Raw genomic sequence first — 25,486 nt, 5'->3', positions numbered from 1 at the left:
ACCATGTAACATTAAAACAGAAACAGTTACTGTTTACAAGTTAAAATATTGAACATGACAGATATTATGTCTTCTTTAGGTCAGTTCATTATTTTAATGTGTATTTGTTTTACTTCTTATGCACAAGCTGAAGGGCTAACTTCTGATCAGTACCCACCCTTAATTTCATGTACATGTTTTTCAGCATCCTTCTCCAGCTTATTATCCTGTGTACAGATTATCCCACAAATAACTTGGTTCCTCTTGGAATGTAGTTTCTCCTAAGATGAACTCACAGTCCCATATTCCCCAAATTTCTCCACACTCAATTTAAATTCCAATTGCCCAGCCCTTAATTTAAAATCACAAATGATTCACAGCTGCCACAAGAACCATACCGTGGCAGACAGTGGAATGGGGGTATAATATTAGAACAGATTCATCATCTGCATGTACAAGACAGAATTAACTTGCATTGTAATTGTCGTGTGTGTGTGGTTTTTATTTTATTTATTTTTTTTTTAAGAACTACAAGTTTATTTGTATCAGCTATAGGCTTTAGTGTCATTATGTTTAAAATTTTGTATATATGAAAACGGTGATGAGCAACCCAAATGAGCAAGCATGACCTTTTTTCTGTCCAGACACTAGGGGTTGACACAGTCTTTTTCAATCTATTCTTACAGGTTGCTTTCAGTAAAACTTTCATGTATTAACCTAAAACAGTATGGCAAGTCAAATAAAACAAAGTCACAGCGTTTTCATTTTTAAATGGTTTATAGCAGCACAAGGCAAAATGTTTTATTACGTGCAAAAATTGCCTAAATTTATCAGAAGCTTAATAAGTTGTTTCATAAACATCATAGTAATTTTTTTTTTTTTTTTTTTTAATCTCACATTACAAAAATAAGGGAAATACTTACTGTCCTATTTACACTATTCATTTACAAAAATTATATAAATCTGTATAAAATTAACAATGACAATAAACACTCTTCTTAAAAGGAAGTTATTCCATATGTTAAGATCCTCTTTTCATAGTTATAACCCATAAGTTGCTATACATTCCCACCAAATGATTGCAAATCACTTGTTCAAATTGCTTGAGCACAGTTCAGCTGAGGTAGTTTTTTTTTTTTCTTAATAGAAAGTTCATACATATTCCGCTATGTACTTATTCTGTATGGTTTAGAAGTGTCAGTCGGATGGTTATCAAAAGGCTGTTCATAGATGTCCATGCTCTGTCCATTTGTAGAGTCAGCACAGTCTAAAGCATTCTCCTCCTCAGGCTCAGACTCTGTGTCCACTGTAGTATAAGGATTTTCATGTATTGTCATTGGGTTGTAAGGAGCAGAAGGGCTGTAACCGGAATAAAACTCTTGCTGTGGCCTCCATAAAGACTTTCCAAATGTTCCTGGGGGGGGGGTAAGAACAGAGACTGAGATACATAGCAATTTTACTTATGCACTATGGTATATAATATAATGCTACATTTCTATTCTACCTACCCATGAAGGTGTTGGGTGGCACTCTCTCTTGATTTCTATTAAAGTCTGGAATGTCACTGTCAGCTGAGGATCCTTCATTCTGTGTGTGAACTGAGCTGTGGAGGCACCCACTTGGCAACTGCATGAGCATGCTGGAAGCAGCTTGGTCAAAAGGGTCCTCCAGGGGGTGTGTGCAAGGATAGTATTCCTTTGACTTACAATACTTAATGTCTCCTTCATAAGGCTCACTGCAAATAGGTCTCTGGTCAGGAGTACAACCTACAAAAAAAAAAGGAAAAGGTAAATACAAATAAAACATGAAAACTAATATACCCATAACTTACCAGAGCCCCCTGCCGCCCCCATAAATAAATAAATAAATAAACAATCAGTAATTCCTTTGTCTTGCCCATAAACGTTGTGATACACACCCAAAAAATGCATTCAGTTAATGATGGATGCATAATTCATTAACTAAAGCACGAAGAGCAGGTTAAACTTGATGCTAGTAACAAGTGCCAATATGTTTCATAACTCAAATAAGAAGTATTTACCATTGAAGCATGCTCCATCAGATGGGTCCGTACCATACATATTTCCTCTTGTACACACAGATCCTATTGTCCCTTGGTAGTGACACATCAGTGGATCCATGACAGCCTCCATATCCATTTCACTCCCAGTATCTAGACACATACCTATCAGTTAAAATGGAGGTGGCTTAGGATGTGGTGGTGTGATAATATTTTAATATCTACTGCAAATAATGAAATGAAGGGTGTGCAATTGACTTAATTCATATCTTAAATAAAACAACAAGATAAGTTTGATTCCACAATGAACACTTATCAGGTGGTCTATTAGGCAGAAATGTGTATTTGGTCTTGTTAAGTCTTACCATTGAGATCTCTTTGTTGTAAATAATATCCAGTAATTGAGGATGCCATAAACTGGTGGTGACTGTCATTTTCTGAAGGAACGTAGCCATCTTGTCTGTCAGCCAATGTTCCTTGGGATGACAAGTAACTGTTGATGTCTGCCGGCAAGTTAGTCTCATCTACGACCAAAAAATTTAATCAGAATCAGCAATTGTTTAGAAAATGAATCAATGAAGACAAATGTATACCCTTGCTAATTTAAATGCTAAAGCATGTTATCAAACAATAAAAGCTATACGATTAAATTACATTACAAGAACAACATTTTCAGTGTTACTTTAACAGCCAACAATAATAAAAAGAAAACGTTCCACTGCTTTATCTTTGTTGCAAAACAAATGTGTACCCTGACAAGAACAGTGCAATAAACTCTGCCGTATTGAATTACGTGAGTCAGTGCCCACAGTGCGAAGTTTACACACCTGTATTTGTTACACTGCAGTCTTCATTGCGTCTCCTTGTGTGGTATATGATGACCACCCAGACAAGTGATGTTCCCACCACACAGCAAACAACAGCAATGATCACTATGCCAACTGTAGTCCAGCCATCCTCCTCTAATGTCTGGCCAACGGTTTGAGTGGAGTCACAGTTTGGGCTGGGGACCACATTCAGTTGAATGTTGCCTCTTTCCGTTCCCAGCGTATTGGACATTTCGCAGGTGTACTTTCCAGCATCTTCCACATTTGTATCTACAACAATAAGAAGCTGGTTTCCTGCTGCAAAAAAGTGTCTTTCAGTTACAACCAATGGGCTGTCATCTTTTGTCCAGTTCAATTTTGGGGGAGGGCTGCCACCAGCAATACACTGCAGTACGGCTGTTTCCCCTTTTGCAACGGTTCGATCCATCAGAGGACGCATGAAAGAAGGTGTTTCTATGAGAAACAGAGAAAGAGGTTTTTTTTTTTTTCTGAGCTAAAATGTGTATCACTATAAGCCTGGTCAAGCCAACTTTACAACTGAATTGCCATCTGAAAAAACATTTAAATCTATAAAAACTGGATATAAATAACCACAATTAATCTTTAAATTAATTAAAGATTAATTAATTCTTACAATACACTTGTGTTCGACTTTAAGCGTTTATGTTCTTACCCAGCACAGTTAGGGTGGCATTTGCAGATATTGTCCCGGCACTGTTTTGAGCAGTACAGCTGTATACTCCTATGTCCTCAGTTTTGACATCGACAATAAAGAAAACATCGTCCTCAGGCATCACATGCATGCGTCTCTCCCGTGCAGCAGGGAAGTCTGTGCCACCATCTTTCTGCCAGGCTATCTGAGGAGAAGGGTGTCCAACTGCTGCACACTCCAAGCGGGCCATTGCTCCTGCCCTGACGGTCAGATCCATGGGCATTTTTGTAAATGATGGAAGCACTGGAATTAAAAAAAATATTCAAGTTAAAATTCTGAAAATTAACATTGCTAAGCTCACACAGATTCAATCTGTGTCTCTGCAAGCCCTGAATTTAGCAGAGACACACAAAGATTTTCATTTACAGTTTGTTCACAAAGATACTAGTAGAATTACAATTTACAAACTAAAATACAAATGCAAACTTCAAAATCTTCTATAAATGTTAATAGTGAAAAAAAAAAAAAAAGTCAAACAAGAACATGTTTGCATGTCTAGGAACTTCCTTGGTTTCAGGCATTGTCCATTGTTAAATGTGAAAATAAACACAAAGGGCACTTACTGTTTACAGTGAGCTTGGCTTTAGTGGAATAGGACGACCCAAAGTGATTGGAGATTACACACTGGTATTTGCCTTCGCTGCTAAAACCAACATCTCGTAGCCGAAGAATTGTAGTGTACTCCATCACTTCTCCTCCTTGTGCTCGGAGATGGGCATAATTCTCTATTTCAGCATCATTCAGAGCCTCGTTGTCCTTCTTCCATGCAAAGGTCATTGGGGAGTCACTGCTACTTGCAGCAGAACAGACAAAACTCACATTGTAACCCTTTATTGCTGACTGGGTTTCAGGCTGCACTGTAATCTGGGGTTTGGGAAAATCATCTGGAAAAAAAAAAACAAAAAAAACACACATTGCATAACACTTCTTGTGCAGCAAGGGAAATGGTACAAAACAATGGCTTACTATTGGTAAGGTCATGCACTTAAAATAAGGTTTTTTTAATATAAAAACTTGCACAATATATTAAGAATCTAAAAACATCAACGACAACTGATGAATATACAACACCACAAAAAAAGAAAAAGAAAAAAAACACTCACCACACACAAAGTCGTCTTGGCTCACAATAAATATACTTTTTCCTTTTAGCAGCTGGGGATGGGCACAACTAGCATTAATGAAGGGCTGAAACTGGTTATCTGCCACCCACTGAAGGAGCCATTTCAGCTGGCAATCACATAGTAGGCTGGACGTGTTCAAGTGCCTGGTGAAAGAAATTATACAATTTAGATCACATACCGTTAAGCTGACACTAACAGAAATAGACAAAAACCCTGAGCATTGTAAAAGTTACATTCACATGTAAAAGCTAAAAACTATTTCAGTTCAAAATATGTAGACAACCATAACTACTACTTTTAGTGCTGGGAAAAGGTGCAAGAATCAAGGTTTTGAATGTAAGTGAAATTCTATTGTAATGTGGGACATTGCGATGGCAGGACAAACTGGATTTATCCACATAAAATAAATTAAAAGGGGAAAAAAAACTGAAGAAAACAATAAGGGGCTTATGAAAGAGAAGTTAAGTTTGTAAAAACAATACTTACAATTCCTTAAGTTTTTTCATTTGTGAAAAGGCATTTCCTTGAATGGACATTATAGCATTGTTGTTCAGGTCACTTGAGGGTAAAAAAAAGAGAGAAATGAATAATGTTGAACTTGCACACATCTGTGAAGCTATAACTTTTTAACCAGGCCTCCTTACACCTTTGGTTAATTTAAAATAGATGGAAAGCTAAATGGTCTGCAATCAGTTCAACAATCAAAGCAGAACAATCTGTGCCGAGGGGCAATTAAATGTGGGCTGCACCACAGACGGTTAATCAAGCAGTTCCTAGCTTTAGTTCTTTTAAAATCCAGCATGACTGTGAAAAACTAATTCAAATCATCTGTTCCTGGCTCAGAACTGCAACGTTCTTGCCTACACCCACATACAGTGATCGATCCGAATTCCACCAGGGTGGAAAGTCTGACTGTAACAGACTGCTTGGTTGCTTGTCTGAGCTAATTTATAGAACAGAAAGAAGAAAGGAGACAGTCTGATTCCAAACAGCTGGTCTGGTTTACTGTAGTTTTACATTCAACAAATTTGAATTTTACTGGTTTAAACGCTTCTTTTAAATAAATAAATAAATAAATAAATACAAAGTTTGGATACTTACAGGTGCTCAAGCACATCTAGTCCTGAGAAAGCCTTTTTAGTGATAGACCTGATACGGTTTCCCTGGAGAATCCTGAACATAAGAAACATGCTTAATGAGCGTGTGCTATAAAACAGCTTTTCAAATCACAGAACTGCAAAATTCAACAGATTGTGGGCTACTAAATAGATATGTTTGGTTGTCCAACTGGCTTTCCAGTTCAACATTCTAAGAAACGCAAAAGGGCCTACTGCACATTGGAGCACAACTAGGTTAGTTCTACAGTTCATATACTGTACTCAGGCAAGCATAACAATCCAGTGCATTAAACTTATGCATCTGTGGTTTCCTGAAGTGTCTAAGGAAATTATGGACTTTTATAAAAGTAATAGCTTAGACAGCTATAATTCTGTTACTTCCATCAAAGACCACTGAGTGGATAGGAAACCTATAGCTTTACATCACTAATCACATCCATTGGGAGTTGTGTTTCTTGATCAAAGGCTACTTTTTGGCACCATACTCTCCTAGCCTGATAAAAAGTGACCCATAACCTCACCCCAACTCCCTTCATCTTTAGCAGAGAAAAGAGTGAACAGCATTTCATCGTTCTATAAAACATCCCCTAGTCACTTTTTTGGGGATTTGTGTTGCAGTGGGTAAAATATACAAACTTACAGTTTTCTTAGTTTGTCCAAAGCAGAAAAAGCTCCATTCATGTCTTCAATGGTCCAAGAGATTTCATTGTTTTTCAAGTCACTGAAATATAACAGTACTTATTAATATAACATTCTTTTTAAGAGAACCTGACAAAAAATGCCTTAGTTTGAGCTTATTTTGAAGTACAAGAACCAACTTAAAATATTTGAAGCTCCCTTTGGTTTATATGGGCCCCAACTGCATAAATGAAGACTCTGTCTCCTGCTGGTTCTGCAGGCTATAAAAAGTTAAGAGTTGTTTTTTCAGATCACACATAAACAGGTAGTTTGTATTTTATAAGGCACAGGTGGTTATCACAAATCTAAAAAAAACAAAAAAAAAAACAGAACTAAAACAAAGAATCTACTTAAAAATAAACTACATAAAACACATCTCTTCTAAATATGATCCACTTCTAATTAAGATCTAAAGAGCTCAAGCAGTGAGAAAACAAATCCTCAAGAAGTAGAAATAAAAGCTTGCAAATAATTGCTTTGACTTGAATTTCAATCCATCAAAGGGCTCAACTACGCTTTGTATTCTTCTTCAACCATTAGCTTCCTTTACAACATGCTTGGCTAAATCTGAATGAGATGGACCTTGGTAATCATCAACAGTCCTTGACTACACACCTGCCCTAAGCTGACCTCTGGAAAACAAATCAAAGCATGCGTCCATTTACCAACTAAAGAGTTTTCAAACAAAACTGAAAGAACTACATTCCCTAGTTTGTCACAGTGTTTTCTGTAACTTTATTCATCTTTATTTAGCAAAAACAGTCTGGTGTACATTTTATTTTTTAATCTTACATTGTCTTGGAGAATAATTGTAGCAGAAATAAATTAGAAATAGTCACAAACTATGTCGTAAATATGAGCCATGAAACAAACTATTTAACTGCAAGCAGAAAGCTACAACACAAGTAAGGCTTGCACAACTAATAGTTTATATTAAGATAATTACAAGACTCACAGTGTATATAAGCTGGAGAGACCTCGGAAGGCGCCATCAGCAATGAAGCTCACTTTGTTATTTCCAATGTGCAGTTCGCCAAGCAGACTGAGACCCACAAAGCTGGACTCATCTAACCGTGTTAATTGGTTTGAGGTGAGATCCCTGTGAATAGCGCAATGGAGCAATTAAATGTGGAATCATGGGGGAAGAAAAGACCACCCTAGCTTATTATGTTGGGCCAACCTTACTTCAGACAATTGCTAACTCTCTCTGATCAACAAATTATCTTCCCAGTGAAATATCAAGGGCTGGTTTCTTACTTCCTGTCCTGGTACAAGCAAGCCACAGATACAAATAAGTGGCTTTGTTTTATGCAATCCAGTGCTATTGTAAAAGTGATGCATTTATCTCAAGGTTGCACATTTCTACCAACCCACCTTCACTGAAACAAATGCATAGTTAATTTTACTTGTATCTGTAATACAATAGTACCAGGAAATCAGTCCTTTGTAGGCATATTTTCTCAGAAGCTCTGCAAATGGAAAGTTGGTAGACACACTTAAATGCTTTGCATATATATATTTTTTCATGCTATGCAAATTACAGTTCGGGCATACAGTATCTTTTTATGTGGCTTGTACAAACAAACAAAAAAAAAGCACTGCCTTAAAAAAAAAAAAAAAGTCATGATTGGCCTCAACTTTGCACAACAAAAATATGAATCTTTCACACAAAAAGCTGCTGCTGTTGTCACCTTGGAAACTTTGTTATGAAAAAACTCACAGATCACTAGTAAGGGGCTCATGTTTTGGCATGAACTCTACACTCAAACTGGAAGAGAATAAAAGCAACTCACAGCTCACTGAGTTTCTGGCAAAACTCCCAGGCGTCAGGTTCAATCCTGCTGATGGCATTCTGGCCGAGGTGGAGCTGCTGTAACATCAACAGGCCGTACAGCCATCCTTTACTGACTTCCGTCAAATTGTTATAGTCCAGTTGCCTGTAAATTTGTAAAACGGACAAAACCAGATTAGATATACGTGCCAACAGTGCTCAAGATTACAATCTTGAATTTACTACCGAGTACAGACTACTGATGAAGTACTTCTGGTTAAATAAATAAATAAATAAATAAATAATAAAAAACCTTGTACTTACAAAACTTCCATACTACTTAATCCCCAGAAAGCTCCATCCATGAGTTTACTGATGCCATTTCTCTGAATTTTAAGAGACTTCAGAGAGCTTAATCCATGGAAAGAAAGACCATCAACCTTCTTAATGCGGTTTCTGTTTAGTTCCCTGAAAAAAGTAAAAATAAAACAAGATATTATTTTAGAAAACAAGACAAAAATAAAACAAATGGTCTTATATTTTCTTATATTAAATTTTCTTATATTTAATTACACAAAACTTACAAGTGTTGCAGTTGGGAGAGTTTGAAAATCTTGGGAGGAATAGATGAAATTCTATTTCGGTTCAGTTTCAGAATCTGGAGAGAACTTGACAAACTGTCAAAGCAACCGGGTTCCAGTGAGGCAATCTTATTGCTGTTAATATGCCTGAAACAAAAACAGTTTGACAGGTCAACACTTGCGATCAGGATAAAAATAGGAAACAATCAGACATATAAAAAAAATAGCATAATATATTATATATATAATATTATCTATATCAGCAATACTTATATATTTATCGTTGATAGTGAATATGAATGTTTTCAAAATCGATATTTGAGCTGCCACTTACTACATGAAAGTCGAGGTTTTATAATAACAACGAATTCAGGTTACAAAGGTTCCTGACTTTTGCTAATCGAGAAACCCTAGTTGAGAGGTTAGAACAATAAACTAGACGTTATCTTCGGTAACTTGTAATCTTGCGTATTTTACATTATACACGAAGACGCCATTATATATATATATATATATATATATATATATATATATATATATATATATATATATATATATATATATATATATATATATATATATATATATATAGTCTTTTATATATATATATTTTTACTTCAGATACAGAGAAATGGATTATACATGAAATACAGTTTAAAAAAGCATAATACATTAAACACAATGCAAAATGCATAATACATGAAGTAGCACATTAAATACAGTGGAATGTGCATAAGTCATGATAGTAACATAATACATGAAATAGTAGCAGCAACACAGCAGCTAATAGCAGATATACATACATACAGTATATACTATTATAAAACGTACAATACCCAAATACCAACTTTTACATCCTCATATAAATACATACTTGTGGTAGATGAAAACCAATTGTTTATTTTCAGGTGTCAACCGAGTGGTGTTTTCTCTAATTAAAGCTATGCATTACAGGCTGGTCTATACTGTGTTATTCTGTTTATAAGGTAATTACTAATAAGGTATTACAACTGGCAATTACTTTAGTGATAAATAACATTCCCTTAGTGAAAGCGCACCACAGCAGAAGACAGCAATTTCCTGAACTGCACACCTCCTAAACTGCAGTGTGAAAACTGCTTGGTTATAAACATAACTTGCACAGTGCACTCTTTGTATAAGGACTGCTGCACAGAACAGAAATCCCTTATACAGCTGAGTACTTGGACATGAGTGGCTGTTCCAGTATCCTGACTGTAGAACAGAATTTTCCTAAAACTTTATTATAATTCCACTGTATTTTGAGGATTTTTGTTTTTTTTAATGTTTTGTTTTTTTTAAATTAACATTTAAAGTTATCACAGTTTCATTCTTTGCAGTTGTTCATTACCAGTAAACAACAAATTATACTGTATTTAGTATGGATTACATGACAATGAAGATGGTCTTTTACTCAAGCCCTTTCTTACCTAAACTATCTCATTGGCTGCATAATGTAAAAGTAAGCAGTTTTGCATGTTGCAATTTAGCGACCAATAAAGTTACAAGTTTGGCTTTTGTGTACGGATTTGCAACAGTCTTTGAAAAGGTGCTAGGTTACTGTGGATAGACAAAGAAAGTGCACACTGCCATGGTTTCATTTTACATGTCCCCTGTACTAAAAACCATAGCAGTCCTCAGTGGGAATACTAAAACCTGAATGTCTAGTTCTGTGCAGGAAACCTAAACCTAGAAGGCTCTAGGCTGCTTTAGAATAAAAAGCAACTGTCAACACTTAACAGCCTCATACATTTCACACAAGATTCAGCCCAGGGCTTTTCAGCTGTGATGTGGCAACAGGATATGGGGCTTCAGTGGCTTTTTGTGCAATGCCTGCCTGCATGCCTCTCTCCTTTCCGGGTACAAAAACACCTGATTAAAATAGGTGATTGTAAGCAACAGGGAAAAACTAGCACCTTATCTATTTCAGAATAGGAAAATGATGCCTCAGAGTAAAACATTTTTTTTTTTTTTAATCTGTTACTACAAACAACTAGCTAGTCACGGGGGGGAGGCAGGGGGCACTTTACTAAGAGATTGCAGATTCCCTTACAGTTTGCATGCCTCAAGGGCAAGTCAGTGAAGGCAGAAGTCCCTATTTCTAATGTATCTAACTTGAGATCTACTTGAAGCACTAACCTGAATGGAGTTCCAAGTATTTTATATACTGGCGCATGATATCCGAGATGGTCATTTCACACATTCACAGTGAACAATGCTGTCTAGAAGAGACGCTTTCAGTACCAAGACCTTACTATACTTACAGTAATGTGCACAGTAAGAGACTGCCCAAAATAAAATCAAAATGACAACTTCAGAGTAGGTAAAGGAACCAGCTATATATCACTCTTTACAAACAGGCAGCTTGATAGGCCACTGTGAACAGAGCTTTTGAACCCAGGGTGTTTCACACCTACTGTTAAAGAAAAATGCACAGCAGTTCAACAATGCCACTATGGAACTGCCAATGACACCTACTGTACTTTAATTAAGCTAATTGAAATGTAGCAATACTGATTGTAATTATAAAATATTTAAAAAGGTCAATTGGTGCAAAAAAAGTTATCCTGTAATGTATATTTTTACCTTGAATTCACAGACTCTCAGTCAGTCAGCTTCAGTAACAACAAGAGTGCACTGTACAGCAAGAGGGTTTCATTTGCTATCTTTTAATCTGCAATCCTCCAGGTCAGTGCTGCACTAACAAGAGCAGTATTGTACATTTAACTGGAGAGCTTTCAAATTTGTCCAACTAATTTTCTAGCAAATGAGGTTATTTAATATTTTAGAGCTGGACTAGCAAGCCATCAACTACACTGCTGCGATAACCCAGTATTTTTAAAGGATAAGAAAGAAATAACTAACATACGGCCAACTGCAGAATGTGTCAGTAACTGCTTAAATCAAAACGCCTTGGTTTCATTAAATTTGAAACACTTGCGCAAATATAACATTCTGAATTCTACAGTCAAAAGATTTACCATACTGAGGGAAAACTGTGTAAAAGCCAACTAATACTAAAAGGAATGTAATCGTTTATTATTCTAGCAAGCAATCATTCGAGAGAATGTTTTCCAGTGACTTGGGTCACCATTACTTCCACCACCTGTATGATTAGTCACCGTCTCATTTTACACTTGGCTGATCAATAAACAAAGACCTGCCAGCACCAAATGCTGTATCTAACACTCACCGCCTCACTTGCTGCTTTTATACACTTAAAATGATCTCTTCTGAAATGGGCCTACATGTGTTTGCACACTTAAAAGTGCATGTCCAAACTCAATCCCTGTCAATGGAGCACTGTTACAGTCCTCCAACATTGGCTTGGTTTACATGCAAAAATAAAAATACTTTTTTGTCATGGTAGTTTGGTAGTACTTTTCAGGTAATTAGACTTTACATTATATTTACATTATATCGTGCAGCTTTGTTAAACTGGGTTTACAAGATGTTTTAGGTGTTGATTTAGCCACCCTCCCAAAAAATTAATTAATTTAAAAAGCGAGGAAAACAAAACAAAAACACACAACGTTAAACAAATACCAATATCCCGTATGAGAGGGCATAGTACAATCCATGTATTATTATTTTCTAACCTCTTTTCACTGAACATATATTTATATACATATTAAACACATTCTCACGACAATGGAGGGAGAATCTGGAGTTTCTAAACTGCATGTAAATCAAGCCATTTGAACAAAAATATATTCCATGTGAAAGGAACTCTGTACACGCATAATGTTTGCAAAGGAAGCAGACATTTGGCAGCAGTTTATCAAAAGCATCAGCCATAATAAGTAATCAGACATTCAACAGTTTATGAACAGCAATGACTAACACTGAGCAAAAACAAGAGTTTAAAAACGCCCACAGACAGCAACAGCCAAAACCAATGGAACTGGAGAGCAGAAAGTTCTAAGCCCATGAAAAAACATGCACTGTTGAAAACTATTAGCTACTTTAAGTAAATAAAATACTAAATACTTTTCTGCTTCTGTAAGGAACGTTCTACATATAATGAATACGACTGCAGAAACAATGAAGCCTAAAAAAAATACCCCTTATAATTTTAGTACTGACTAAGGTTTTCCTTCTTGTGCTTAGAGATTTCTGGCAAAAAAAAAACAAAACAAAAAACAACCGCAGGTATTGAATGTCACTCAGTTCTTATTTAAATAGCACAGCAGACAGAGTGGCTGCTCCAGCTGACTTCGCTGACCCAGGCCCAAAGGAAAAACAAACCCCAATAAAATTACCAGATGTGAGCAATTGAGTCGTGATCATTTTCATTAATTGAACAATTTCCCAGGAATTTATGGTTTTAACTATTTGGCTTTTCTATTTATTTTCTGCAGGCAACACAGGTTTTATTGTGGGATGACTGGGTAAACCTAGTTTATAGAAAAGCTGCTGGTTTTAAGATTGTTTTCGATTTTATTTTTTTTCGTTCCTACCGGTAATACAAATAATAATAAAAAGAGACAATAGACCTCAACCAACAAATTCCATCTTATCTGTTTCGCATGCATTTTAAGTACTTGATAATCTTTAAGTTTCCAAATGTAAAAGCAATCCTGGTTTTCATTAAAGGCGCCACAGCAGAAGAGAGAGTCATATGATGGCTTTTAAAAACTCTGTTCTTTATCCAATAGGAAATACCACACACACGCATACTCCACTAGTGCACTGCCAGCACTTAAAAAATGGGGGATTTGTTATTTGGCATATAAACATTAGATTCCTTTACAAGATTAGATGCCATAGACTTACTCAAAGGAGATGTAAAGAAATATGGCTGGCATTATTTTACCAGATACACCCAAAGAGAGTGTTGCAATGGTTTTAAAAAACTGTATGAAAAGTGTCTTTTAAAAAGGTCAGAAACCCCAAATAAGACAAAAAAAGAGAGTTAAATGATTCTAACAACTTTCTATCATAACCAAGGCAATTTATATACAACACTAATGTACTTCTATTGCGAAACACCATTGACAATGAATAACAATACTACTCATAATAATAGAAAGTACTGGAGTGGCTTCAAGCTTTCATTCAAAGCAGCACCAGTAATCACATTACTGTGCAAACAGATTAGACACACACACACACATACAGAAATCATATTGCAATGTAGGTGTTCATATGATAGCAGCAGTTTTTTTTTTTTTTTTTCATAAATTAACACATTTCTTGGTGAAATCTGAATTATCTACCAACTCATGACAACAAGCACATTTAAGCTAAACTCTGTTTCCCTTTATTCAAAAAGGAAGACACATTTTTAAATAAATCACATATTAATGCTTCTTTGTCAATGCTAAAAACAATTCAATATATTCCATTGCTGCACCAGATCAAAAAAATAAATAAAAAACTTGAATTGTTCAGGGGGGTTTGCCATAAAATAAGGCCAGATCAATTTTACTTACACAGAAAGGAGTGTAATGTTTGCAGATAATGGCCCCAAATCTGGTATGGAATCCAATTCATTATTATTCAATTTTCTGGAGAAAGAGAGAAAATAATTATTCATATAAGAAAAACATGATATGAATGTTACATGATATTAAGAAAGAAAAAAAGCAGTGTTAAATTTGAAGAAAACAAAAAACAACAACTTACAATTCACGTAGTTTGTGAAGCTTCTGGAATGTGTTTGCTTCAACAGATTTGAGTTTGTTGTTGCTTAAATCCCTGCAAAATAAAAATAAAAAATTAGCAAAAAACATAATTACTGTATTTGTATCCAACCAATCTGTAAAAGTATGCCTTATTCCAACGTTTATAAAGAACTAATAATAAAAAAGAAAACTTTAATAGTTCGCTGCCTACACTTATTCAACAAAAAGGGAAAGAAAAATAATGCACCAAAAAGTAATTGAAAACTAAAATGTTCAGAAAAGGGGTGTATACAGTTCAAAATGAAACAAAGGTAGTTATTTATTTATGTATTTATTTATTGCAGTTTTTAATGGATTAAATGTACATCAAAGCTAGTCTCTTCTTAAGTTTTGACCATAACCTAAATTCTGGAAACTACCTTATTTGAAACATGTTGCCAAACAGACCACCAGACACAGGCAGACATTAGCAGATATGTTATGTGGGGAGGTGTAACATGCACAAAACGTCTCAAACTATAAAACAATGCTGGCAAAACGTCTCAAACTATAAAACCCCTCCAATTACAGCCACTGCTGTGCATGATAAACGCACTGGAGCCAGGCACTTTCACTCATAGTTCAGCCTGCTTCCATCTGGAGTTTATCATGGAAAACTTGAGCAAAACAACTTACATTTTTATTTACAAACTCTCATACCTTTTTCTTTTGTTTTAGCACGGTTCTCACTCACACACCATAAACAAAAGCCAACACAAAATAACTGAAATGACTTCATACAAGCGATAAATCAAAGATCAACAAGATACAATACAGATTTCAAGTACTCCCTGCTCCTTCAACACTCTCCATCGTGTTATCTGCAAAAGTATGTAACTTAAATACATCTAGATAACGATAAGGTTTCTTTTTTTTTTTATTATTATTATTTGGTGTACTCAAGCAACATTCATACATACTGAATCGAAAAAGTAGCAGTTTCCCTGCTTTAAGTAAACTTTATGTTGACAAAGATTTTCTTTTAATAACTTTCAAATGTCAGCTTCTACACACAGTAGAATCATTTTGTTAGCAAGATTAATATCCTTCAAAAGAATGAGCCTGCTGTGTGACTTACACCCAAATTCAATTTCCATGACTAGCAACTAACTGATTAAGCAACTTAAAAAATTCAGTACTGTAGTTTGTATTGTAGTTAAAAAAAAAAAAAAAAAAAAAGTTATTTGCTTTGTGCATTCTTTACACTTGCATTTACAAAGTGAAACTGCTTTCAGTTAAGTTTAATAATTCCCTAACTTGTTGCACATTGCTAAAATGTCCTTTTATGTTTAACTCTTTTCTAAAGCATATGCCTTTTGTGAAGTGTGAAAAAGAGAGAGGAAACAGCCCAATACTTGCAAAACAATGCAGTCATAATGTAATAACCCAATGTGGACTTGCAATGGCAAAACAAAATTAGTTGGTTTAACTATCAAACACTTCTACAATTGCTAATTGAATCTGTTATGATGCAGTCAAATGATGGGTGCCCCCCCCCCCCCTTCTTGTAATTGAAAATCTGAATCCTGTCAAGTTCTCTCTCTTTTTTAATACAAATCCAAACAACAGCTTTTTTATCAATCCCATTGGGGCCTTTACAGCTGCTAATTCAGCAGAAATGGAGAGAGCTGGGAAACAGAAGGCTGAGCTGTTAACAGTTTAAGACGCTCTCAAGAGCGAGTCATAAATAAGAATGTTTTAGTGCAAAGTTTTAGTGTGGAAAATTCAGAAAAGCAGCTGTGGTAATGGGGCCATGTATGTTCTGCTGGATGTATTAAAGATGCAAGATGTTTTGACTATGATGCACTTTGTTCCAAAGGTAAAACTGGAGTACAAGGTACTACAAGTTACTTACTGGTAGAATTATTCTAAAGTATCACTTTAATAGGTCTCAAATAGTATACTTGCTCAACCACATTACTTAACATTTAATACTGTACCTTAAAATGTTTTGATAATAGCTGAACAATCCTAAATCAACTGCCAAACTTGTAAAAGGCAGCTCTGTTAAATTACAAAAAAAAAAAAAAAAGATTTCACCACAGCACTTACGCAAGCGTTGTTATTTGTTTAAGACACTTTCAACAGTGTATTTTTCCTTTACTAGAATTAATGGATTTCTAAAACAAACAAACAAAAAGTTTAAAATTCAGGCATTTGGTGAAGTAAAGTCACTTCACTGCACACTGTTGTTTACATTACCATTGATGAAGGTGCTGTATTGCCAGCAGCAACTGCCCTCCCTGACCTCAACTGCACAAAAATAAACAAACAATTCCTGCAAGTCTGATGGTACTCTTAAGAAAACAAAAGTATAAACATACTTCCAAATACAAAAGTATACTTATCTTTACAATCACATCACACATAAACGACTGTATAACAACTAATATTACAAACTATAGCAGACAAATTAAAGTTGTTATTTTATTCAGTAACCAAGTGGTCAGGCACTCACATGGAACTAGTACTGGCAACAACAGATGCATTCTTATTTATACACCTGGACCCTGTTCACAGATGGCTTTAAACCAAATTAAAGAAGAGTGGAATGCATGTCTAAGATAAACAGTAAAACTTAAAAATGGTGTTTTTCTTTGTGGAATTATTCTTCAAGGTCTACTTTGTTTTGTTTAAAATGTGTCCATCTGTAGCTAATAAACGGTTGACAGTAGGGTACCTCTCAAAAGATTTTGACCATATGTATGAATGGCTCCTTCTCAGGCCTACGTCTAGAAACTGGTTTCACAAAAGCACGACAAGACAGCGTAATTAAGAATTCAGAATATTCTCTTTGTTCTTAGCAATACACAACTAAATGGTTCTGTTCTCAAATCTTCATTCTGGGCATTCATATATGCCAGGCACCCTACAGTCATTCAAATGTTGAGTCCCACATGTTGTCAATACAGCCATTCACATTTCATGAATAAGGTAGCATGACCCCCTGGCAGTAGATGCATTTGAACAGAATTAGCCACAGCTAATTGAAATCCCTCCTGCTTTTTTTTTTTTTTTTGGGGGGGGGGGGTAATGCATTTTGTAAAAATGTCAAGATACCTAAACCAAAATTGTTTACGTTAAGCGACTTAAAAATTAATTATTGGAAGTTAGCTTCTTTTGGCTACCACTTTCTTTTTTTCATTAGTCAAACACTGTTCAAAGTTTGAGAGGTCATAGTTCTCTTCATGAAACTATTTTCAAATCAACTTCTGTTTTTAAATGCACACGCTTATCAAACATACACTTAAATAACAAACAACGTCCCCATTTATTTTAAAATGATGATTTTGGATATGCAACGCTTATTTTTTAATAAACTTCAGCAACCTTAACTCGGAAATATCCTACGCACACACATACCTTATATAAAGAAAGTAGCCTACTTTAATATTTGAAAAACAAAAGACAAAAGACAAAGTTTACTGTACTGTAACAAATTTGAGTACATTTATTTAGTGTTGTCAGAACTGTTTTTATTTAAAATAGTCTTTACAAAAAAAAGTTTTCGTCACACACCGTATCAGTGTACTGTACTGAATCCAATTCATACATTTAATATCGTAGTATATAATGGTATAGTGTGTAGGAAGTGATAGAATAAGTAGTCACCAAAACGTGATGTTACTCGTCCTAAGGCCCAGAGAAAATTGCGAATTCCATCAAAATATGCAATACCAGTCCATTCGATACATGTACATTGCTGTAATGCGGGAAAACTTTCTCCCACAAACAACAATATCACAAAAATTACGATTATCATTATTCATATTAATATTATATCGATGTAAATGCAATTATTTTTGTAATGTTAGCATTGCACAAGGTTACGATAATTTATCAGAATGGCACAGACATATGTGACATGAAAACGACCATATACACCAACTCCATAGAAAAGCTGGTCCCATAGAAATCAGTACTCAGAGTTACGATATACTTACAACTGTACTATCCATAAGGGGAGATTTTCAGGTACTTTATCCAGTCTTCTTCTGCTACAGTCGAGTAGGTCTCCGATACACGAACAAGGTGACGGAGAATACCTAGATTTTTCATAAATTCCTAGGGTTAGCTCCAATCCAGAAAACAGTACCAGTACGACGGAAAGCCATGCAGCGTTTAGCGACTGCCTCGCAGCAGACATGTTTGGCAGCCACTAAAATCTTCTTCGAGTCCCAATCTCTTTCTTAAATAAAACTCTAAATCCAAAAAGCTGCCCTGGTCCGAAGAAAAACGTATCCGTCAAACTCTTCGTAATCCTGTGTGTTCAACCGTGCATTCCTATTGATTATAAGTTCTACAAAGTCTTCTCAAACAACAATGTACAGTACAGCTCACATCACCCGTTCAAAACTTTACACTCCACTTCTCTTCGACCGTGCAGCCTGTAACTTAAAGCCAGGCTTCCCGCAGCGAGCGGTCCCATTGGATAAGACAGCTGGTGCACGTGACATAAACAAGATGCAGACGGGGTTAAGCAGAACGATTGCTGGGAAATGTAGTTCCAGTTTTGTCAGCGCGCATGGCACTCTGCCCCCAGTATGTCTTATTACTGTTTCCCTGCCGTGAACCAGATATGGGGAAGATAAATCTCTTCCCTATACTTGTATCTTCATAAACTAATTTAAACTTTAAGATATATGCTCTCCTGTTTTTACCCACGTCAAAAATCTGTTGCTGGGCAAAATGCGAATAAGCAAGAAATGCCCCTATAATTTAATGCATCGTATATAGTAACATTTTAATTTTATGTTCAGAAAGTTGAGGAAGGATAGCTGCTGAACTGAGTGTTGTGTTTCTCTAATACAAATCCCAATAAGCAATTGGCCTTTCGCCTGGGGGGTTGGAATGTGTCAACCGACGACTGTTATCTCGAGTGCTGGCAAGGGCTGAAGATAAGAGTTGCAAGTGCTAAGTTGTTGATTTGAAGCTATTGAAATGAGATGGAATACATATCCAATGCTTTGTCCGGTTTACACTGTGGATGAGCAAGGGCAAAAACATACATAATGTGAAAGTAAATAAAACTAACTTTTTATAAAATAAATAAATAAATAAATAAACAATAAGAATAAGAACAATTATTATTATTATTATTATTATTATTATTATTATTATTATTATTATTATTATTATTATTATTATTATTATTCATAATAATCACGTTAATCTTGTTGATATACATACAGTTTATAATTGTTGTCTAACCAATACTAAAAATCCTACTTTAATTGTTTTTGTCTATTCCCAGAAAGAAAGAAAGAAAGAAAGAAAGAAAGAAAGAAAGAAAGAAAGAAGAAAGAAGAAAGAAAGAAAGATGTCAGAAAGAAAGAAGAAAGAAAAAGAAAGAAAGAAAGAAAGAAAGAAAGAAAGAAAGAAATGTCTACTGCAAGGGAGAAAACAACTCTAAATGCTTGACCCATGGTTTTCTTTTTATTTTATAGTTTCAATCTTAACATTTATAGTCTGGTAATAATGAAATAAAGTAAATACATAAATGGTCATTGTATTCTACTCTTTTCCCGCAACGTAAACCATAAACATAGACCTAAACTATATTAAACCCATAGTACACTGTACACTGTACTTAACACTGTAGAGTTTGTATAGGCAACACTTGTGTTTTTTGTCTACACTATATTCTCAAACAATTAAAATCAACACTAAATTGAGTTTAAACTGTTGCATAACATCTGTGTTTATTTCTTAAACATTTAGTTTTATGGTGCAACCGGATTTGTACTGCATGGTTTTGTTCAGAATATACACATCAAAAGAATTGAAGTAAACTGTAATGTTATAAATATAACATTGAGTGCTTCCCGACAGATTTAATCTAAAAATAAAAAAAATACATCTTAGGCTATTTAAAACTATAGTCATAAATAGTCAAACATAACATTTACATGGTAGTATTATAAATGTTGAATATTACTGTAAGGTGACCAATGAGCACATGTCCCATATGTAAGGAATAACATTTTCAAAATAGGCTGTAAGTGCTAGTAAAAAGATGTGTATTTTGCAAAGTATAGGCCACCAGAAAGTACATTTGTTGCATGCACTTCAAAAATCTGTAAAACCTTCATAAAAGTTTGTGTGTTGTTATAGTCACTGCTAGGAAAACAATACAGTATACTTAAACAATTTCCTACTAATTTCAACTCTTTTTCTGCTGTGTTATAAGTACATGGTGCATGTCTCAAGGTGCATGTAGAAGTATCCACTGGTAGTAATTATAGTTGACTTTATGTGATCCAAGACTGAAACCATGGAAACTAAATTATGCATAATTTAGGAGTTTTGATTGCATGTAGCAGAAACAGATGAAGTCTTCCAGACAGCCATGCCTTGGGCACAGATAGTTCAACTGTTACAGGTATCAACCAAGCTACAGAATCCTTCCCCCTCATCAAGTCTGAAAATTGCACATCCTGCAGCAATTTACATTTAGAAACATTTAAGCATCTTCAAGGCAGTTCATATTCAGAGGATTATGGATTTAAGCAAGTAACATATTATTATTATGGTTTGTTGAGCATCAAACACAATGTATAGTAATATATGTGTGTGTGTGTGTGTGTGTGTGTGTGTGTGTGTGTGTGTGTATGTGTAAAACTTTTAAAACTCATTGCAATGTACTATAAAATCAATTCAAATTGCATTATTAAAGCAATGTCTAACAAATCCATATGTAATATGGATGCTAGCAGTAAGTTAGCATACACAAGAAAACCAAAGTAATGATATTGTTTGCCAGAACGGAGTTGCCCCATTTGTATTTCTGGGACAAATACTGTCTTAATTACATGCCCTCGTGGCCATTGTTCCTAATCACACTGTGTGTGTTTGCTTTGTAATTTAGTGTCACAGTATGGATAGTATTCATTATTAAAATAAAAAAAAACAACCTTTTGAACCATACTAACGTAACATAAAACATAATTTATAAAGACTTTCAGACAACACACTTCTCTACATTTATTAAGTTTAACTTTAGTGCCACAGTATAAAAAACTATGAATAAGCAACTAATGTATCTTAAGAGCTTTCACATTGTTAAACTTTCAGATGAATAATATATTCTAGCTTGGTAAAATTAAAATAGATTTTTCACCTTTCAAATAAAATTAGTATTGTTACAGATTCCTCTATATATCTTAAGATTGAGTGTTGAAGAACATTATAAATTAAAAATTAGGGACTGTAAGGTGTTTGGAAACAGACATGTAGTCCTGGACGTTGTGGTAAATCATATATGAAGTGCATTTAACAGCATGTAAGTGTGTCTAATCTGTATAGTGTGGTAGACAACTAGAGCACATAACCACATCACGCCAATGTTTATTAAACGTGTAAAGGTAAATTGTGAATTCCACTAAATAAAGACTGCTGTACATGTAAATTTTTGCTTGCAGTCTGAATTTTAACTATTTAGAATGTGGTGAAAGTTGGACGGACCAACTTCTTGAAGTAAAATTATATTTGACTGTAAAACCTTCAACACAGTGAACATATGCATGAATACCAGTGCTGCTACCACAAAACCTGTTGTCTTGTGAAGAGTCTTTAAACAGTCTTGATGAATTCAAGCACACACAATATCTCCCATATGTTGGTCATTTTGTCATTGCTTCGATGATATCACTGATATGGTATTTGTTTCAAGAGCTGTGTTATTTAAAGATGGATACAAGGGTTTTTCCCCAGCTCAAAGCAATGTGTTTTATAGATAGCACGTCTCTCCTCAGAGTCCTGTTAGATCGTTGTACACTACATCCTTTTAGATGGGTTATGCATTTGCAAAGTGAAAGACACATGCCTATGTGCAATCAACAGTGGGGGAATTGTGTGCAGAAATAGAAAGCAGTATAAACCTGTGAGGCTTCATGTTTCAATTAGCCCTAATCAGCCTTAAATTCACAGAAATCTCAAATATCCACAGCACGCTGGTATTTTTCAGTTGTGCAATAAAGGCTGCAGCCCTCATTATGTGTTTAGCATTATGAGATGATATTGTTTAACTGTGTCACTCACATTGGTAATATGGATGTAAAGTAGGAACAATAACCTTTTTGGTAGATTGCGATGCTAGAACTGTACATTCCCCATCATTTATCAGTTGTGATATTACCATACCTACTTGAGATTTATCATGATTTTACTATGATTTCTGACAACTTTTGTATGTTTGCAGCCTATAATGCTACAATAAACCTTTATAAGTGAAGGGAACAATACTATACTATAATTTTTTTTTTAATGATAATGTATGACATTATTTACCAGCAATGCAATAATAGTGCAATTCATTTAGACCTGCCTTTACATTTTGGGGTTTGGATTTAAAATGAAAAATAAATCAAAGTCTTTAGCCCTTGATAAGAACATACTTCAGTTACTGGCACAGAAAAACCTAACTGTGAAACATAGCAGGAGTGAAACTGTTCGTTTTCCTCTGCCTTTAGATACCAGATACATTTGTTCCTTGTTTTCTCTGATTAAAAAGCCACATGTAAAAGCATTTCAAGCTGAAAGTTGTTTAAGTAATCAGCATGTTTCACTGAACTAATCTTTTTCAAGAGTCACTTGATAATTACTTTCTGAGGTGCCTCCAAAGGTTTTTGGCCTTGTTTACCGTTTAGATTTCCACAATTCTTTTCCTGTGTGTGTTTTCACCATTAGACTTTTATTGCAGACTCTGTAAAGGTGTGTTATAAACGGGACATTTGGAAAGGCTGGGTGCAAAATTATAATCTATTGTCTTCCTTTCTCCATAACTGTAGACAAACAGTCATATCATATTAAAATTGTTTACATTGATTCCTATCAAAATCCATTGCTCTTATAACACAAAAGAAAAAATACCCCTGCATCTGTACCAGACTGATGTTGCACTTTACATGCTAACTAGGTTAGAAAACAAAGGAAGTAATTGAAGGCTAGGAAGTAATAAAGGAAGTTCTCTATTTTAGATTCATGCAGTTTGTGAGGTCTGCATATAAATGTACTATATGAAACACTGTAAGATATTTATTGGGAGATCAGTTTTTACTTATATTTTAACACACAAGAACAGGCCAAGCAAAACAAAATTACAAACAACTATACACAAAATGGGCTCAAAACAAGTTATATTTAGTAATAGGTTCTGCAACCTTGCTTCTTGCTGTGGAAGGTTCTTGCAAAATATAATATCTTAGCCAGCACTAAATTTGGATTAGTAATACTGTAAGTAGATGAACAAGAACCCTTTGGAGCTGAAAAAAAACACTGTATGAAGTAATTATCATTTCAAATATATGCAGAAAAATAACATCTGGCATCTCATTTGGAACCCTACTATAATAAAATTTGAAACAGAACAGACTTTTTTTCTCAGACAAAGACAGTGATAACATATTGTATTCAATTTACCTTGAATGTATATAACTAAACCATGATTTCTATATATGAATGCATATACAGCCTAATCTAATTAAGACACTCTGTATGTCACCTTCACACCACCCGTATTATTTGGTACAGAAAAACAGAAACAAACAACAACCAAATAATCTCCATTTGGTATGCATTTGTTTTACAAAGCCCTGTATCCTAGAAGTTTTGTATAAGGTTTCTTCAAACCTCTGTGCATGTGCTGGCCTGTTAAAAATGTCTCTCCATTTGGTTATTCAACTCATGTGTCTTTCACATCCCCCACCTTAGTACTGATAGACATTCAAATACAAATGAATGTAACACCTGTGAATGTAGATATCAAGTTAACTTGTGGAATGTATCTGTTGCAGCTCATTTTCAAGTGTGAAATACTTATTATGGCATTTTAGTCACCACTGCCATTCTATTGTTGTTCAATGACTTGATTGCTTCCTTCATGACTTATAGCAAATGCAGTCATTATTACCAGTGAACTACCATGTCAACTGTGTTAGACTAAAAGACTGAGCAAAAATTAACATTTTGGTTTTCAAATCAACATTTTAAAAAAAAAAATCACGTTTCTCTGAGTGTGAGACCTCTGCTGCATTTGTTGCTGAGATTTGCAGAAATCCACATTTAGCAATGGTGCACCAAAGCAACATGTGCATTTATGTTTTCCAAGTCACTCAACTGGGAGCAATGCTCCAGGGTTTAATGCTGTCTCCTGCGAATCCAGCGACTCACGGAATTCATCACCACATACAAAACAATAGCTATTATTCTGTGAAATGCAGGCTTAATTTGATGTTGGAATACATATTTTATCATAGACTTTTTTGCTTTAACTTTACCATAGTTTGATTTTCCAGTATACAAAAGGTGTCTTTTTACCCTACCAATCCAGCCAGGAAGCACTTATAGCAATTCTGATCAGTTGTAGCAATTCCGAACCAGTCCACGGCTACAGGAATTGGTAAACACTATTTTACTCCACTTTAATAACAATGCTAATTTGAAATATTCCACAACCATTCAGTGTATTTTCGCGGCCATTTGAAAACCTCAATAGTGGCAGCATTTAGTTGCAGAAGCAAGCACATTTGAACCAGTGATTTAACCCACTTCAATCCTGCTTGACTGGGTCACAATGCAATCCACTCTACATGGAAGCATACCACAACACATGGCAGTCTTACGTTGCCCAGAGGTGAAGGATTTCCTGTAGGGGCAGGAGGAAAGGCTCCTGATCTTTTGATTGTTTTCTTATGGTTCACAAGTTGCTTTGACTGGCTGGTAATATTGAGAAAAGCCAGCACCAACAAAAGAAGATGGGAATAAACAGTATATTATTACTCTCTGACACTCTTTGCCTTTCACACATTCCCAGTCATATTAAACGTTAAAATTACCTGAAAATGTTTGAAGCTGAAATGCGATTACAATATATATTTTTTTCAGACACTTGTAAGGTGTGAATAAAAGTGTTTAAATTCAAGACAGTAACTTTCTTGTTTGTTTGCTGGTGGCATGGACTGGATTTGAGACCCAAAATAAAACCCATGTATC

At 35.0% G+C, this 25,486-nt stretch overlaps 2 protein-coding genes across 2 annotated transcripts; both read right to left on the bottom strand.

The window, feature by feature from the left end:
- Window positions 1–1,008: 1,008 nt before the first annotated feature.
- On the bottom strand, window positions 1,009–8,682 carry LOC121318109 (leucine-rich repeats and immunoglobulin-like domains protein 3). Its single transcript, XM_041254416.1, has 14 exons — window positions 8,554–8,682; window positions 8,252–8,395; window positions 7,414–7,557; window positions 6,421–6,501; window positions 5,764–5,835; window positions 5,149–5,220; window positions 4,642–4,805; window positions 4,102–4,422; window positions 3,500–3,781; window positions 2,827–3,279; window positions 2,365–2,523; window positions 2,021–2,152; window positions 1,488–1,745; window positions 1,009–1,393 (listed from the first exon to the last, which is right to left on the bottom strand). The coding sequence occupies exons 1-14, from the start codon at window positions 8,592–8,594 to the stop codon at window positions 1,146–1,148; spliced, it is 2,571 nt and encodes an 856-aa protein (XP_041110350.1). The 5' UTR covers window positions 8,595–8,682; the 3' UTR covers window positions 1,009–1,145.
- Window positions 8,683–14,259: 5,577 nt separating this feature from the next.
- On the bottom strand, window positions 14,260–18,883 carry LOC121318110 (leucine-rich repeats and immunoglobulin-like domains protein 3). The gene is made up of 3 exons (XM_041254417.1): window positions 18,439–18,883; window positions 14,457–14,528; window positions 14,260–14,338 (listed from the first exon to the last, which is right to left on the bottom strand). Exons 1-3 carry the CDS (start codon window positions 18,639–18,641, stop codon window positions 14,260–14,262), a joined length of 354 nt encoding a protein of 117 aa, XP_041110351.1. The 5' UTR covers window positions 18,642–18,883.
- Between the last annotated feature and the right edge of the window lie 6,603 nt (window positions 18,884–25,486).

This window comes from Polyodon spathula, chromosome 7 (assembly GCF_017654505.1).
Source record: "Polyodon spathula isolate WHYD16114869_AA chromosome 7, ASM1765450v1, whole genome shotgun sequence".
NCBI classification, from domain to species: Eukaryota; Metazoa; Chordata; class Actinopteri; order Acipenseriformes; family Polyodontidae; genus Polyodon; species Polyodon spathula.
Note: the sequence above shows the minus strand (reverse complement) of the source record. Positions and strands in the feature narration are given on the sequence as shown.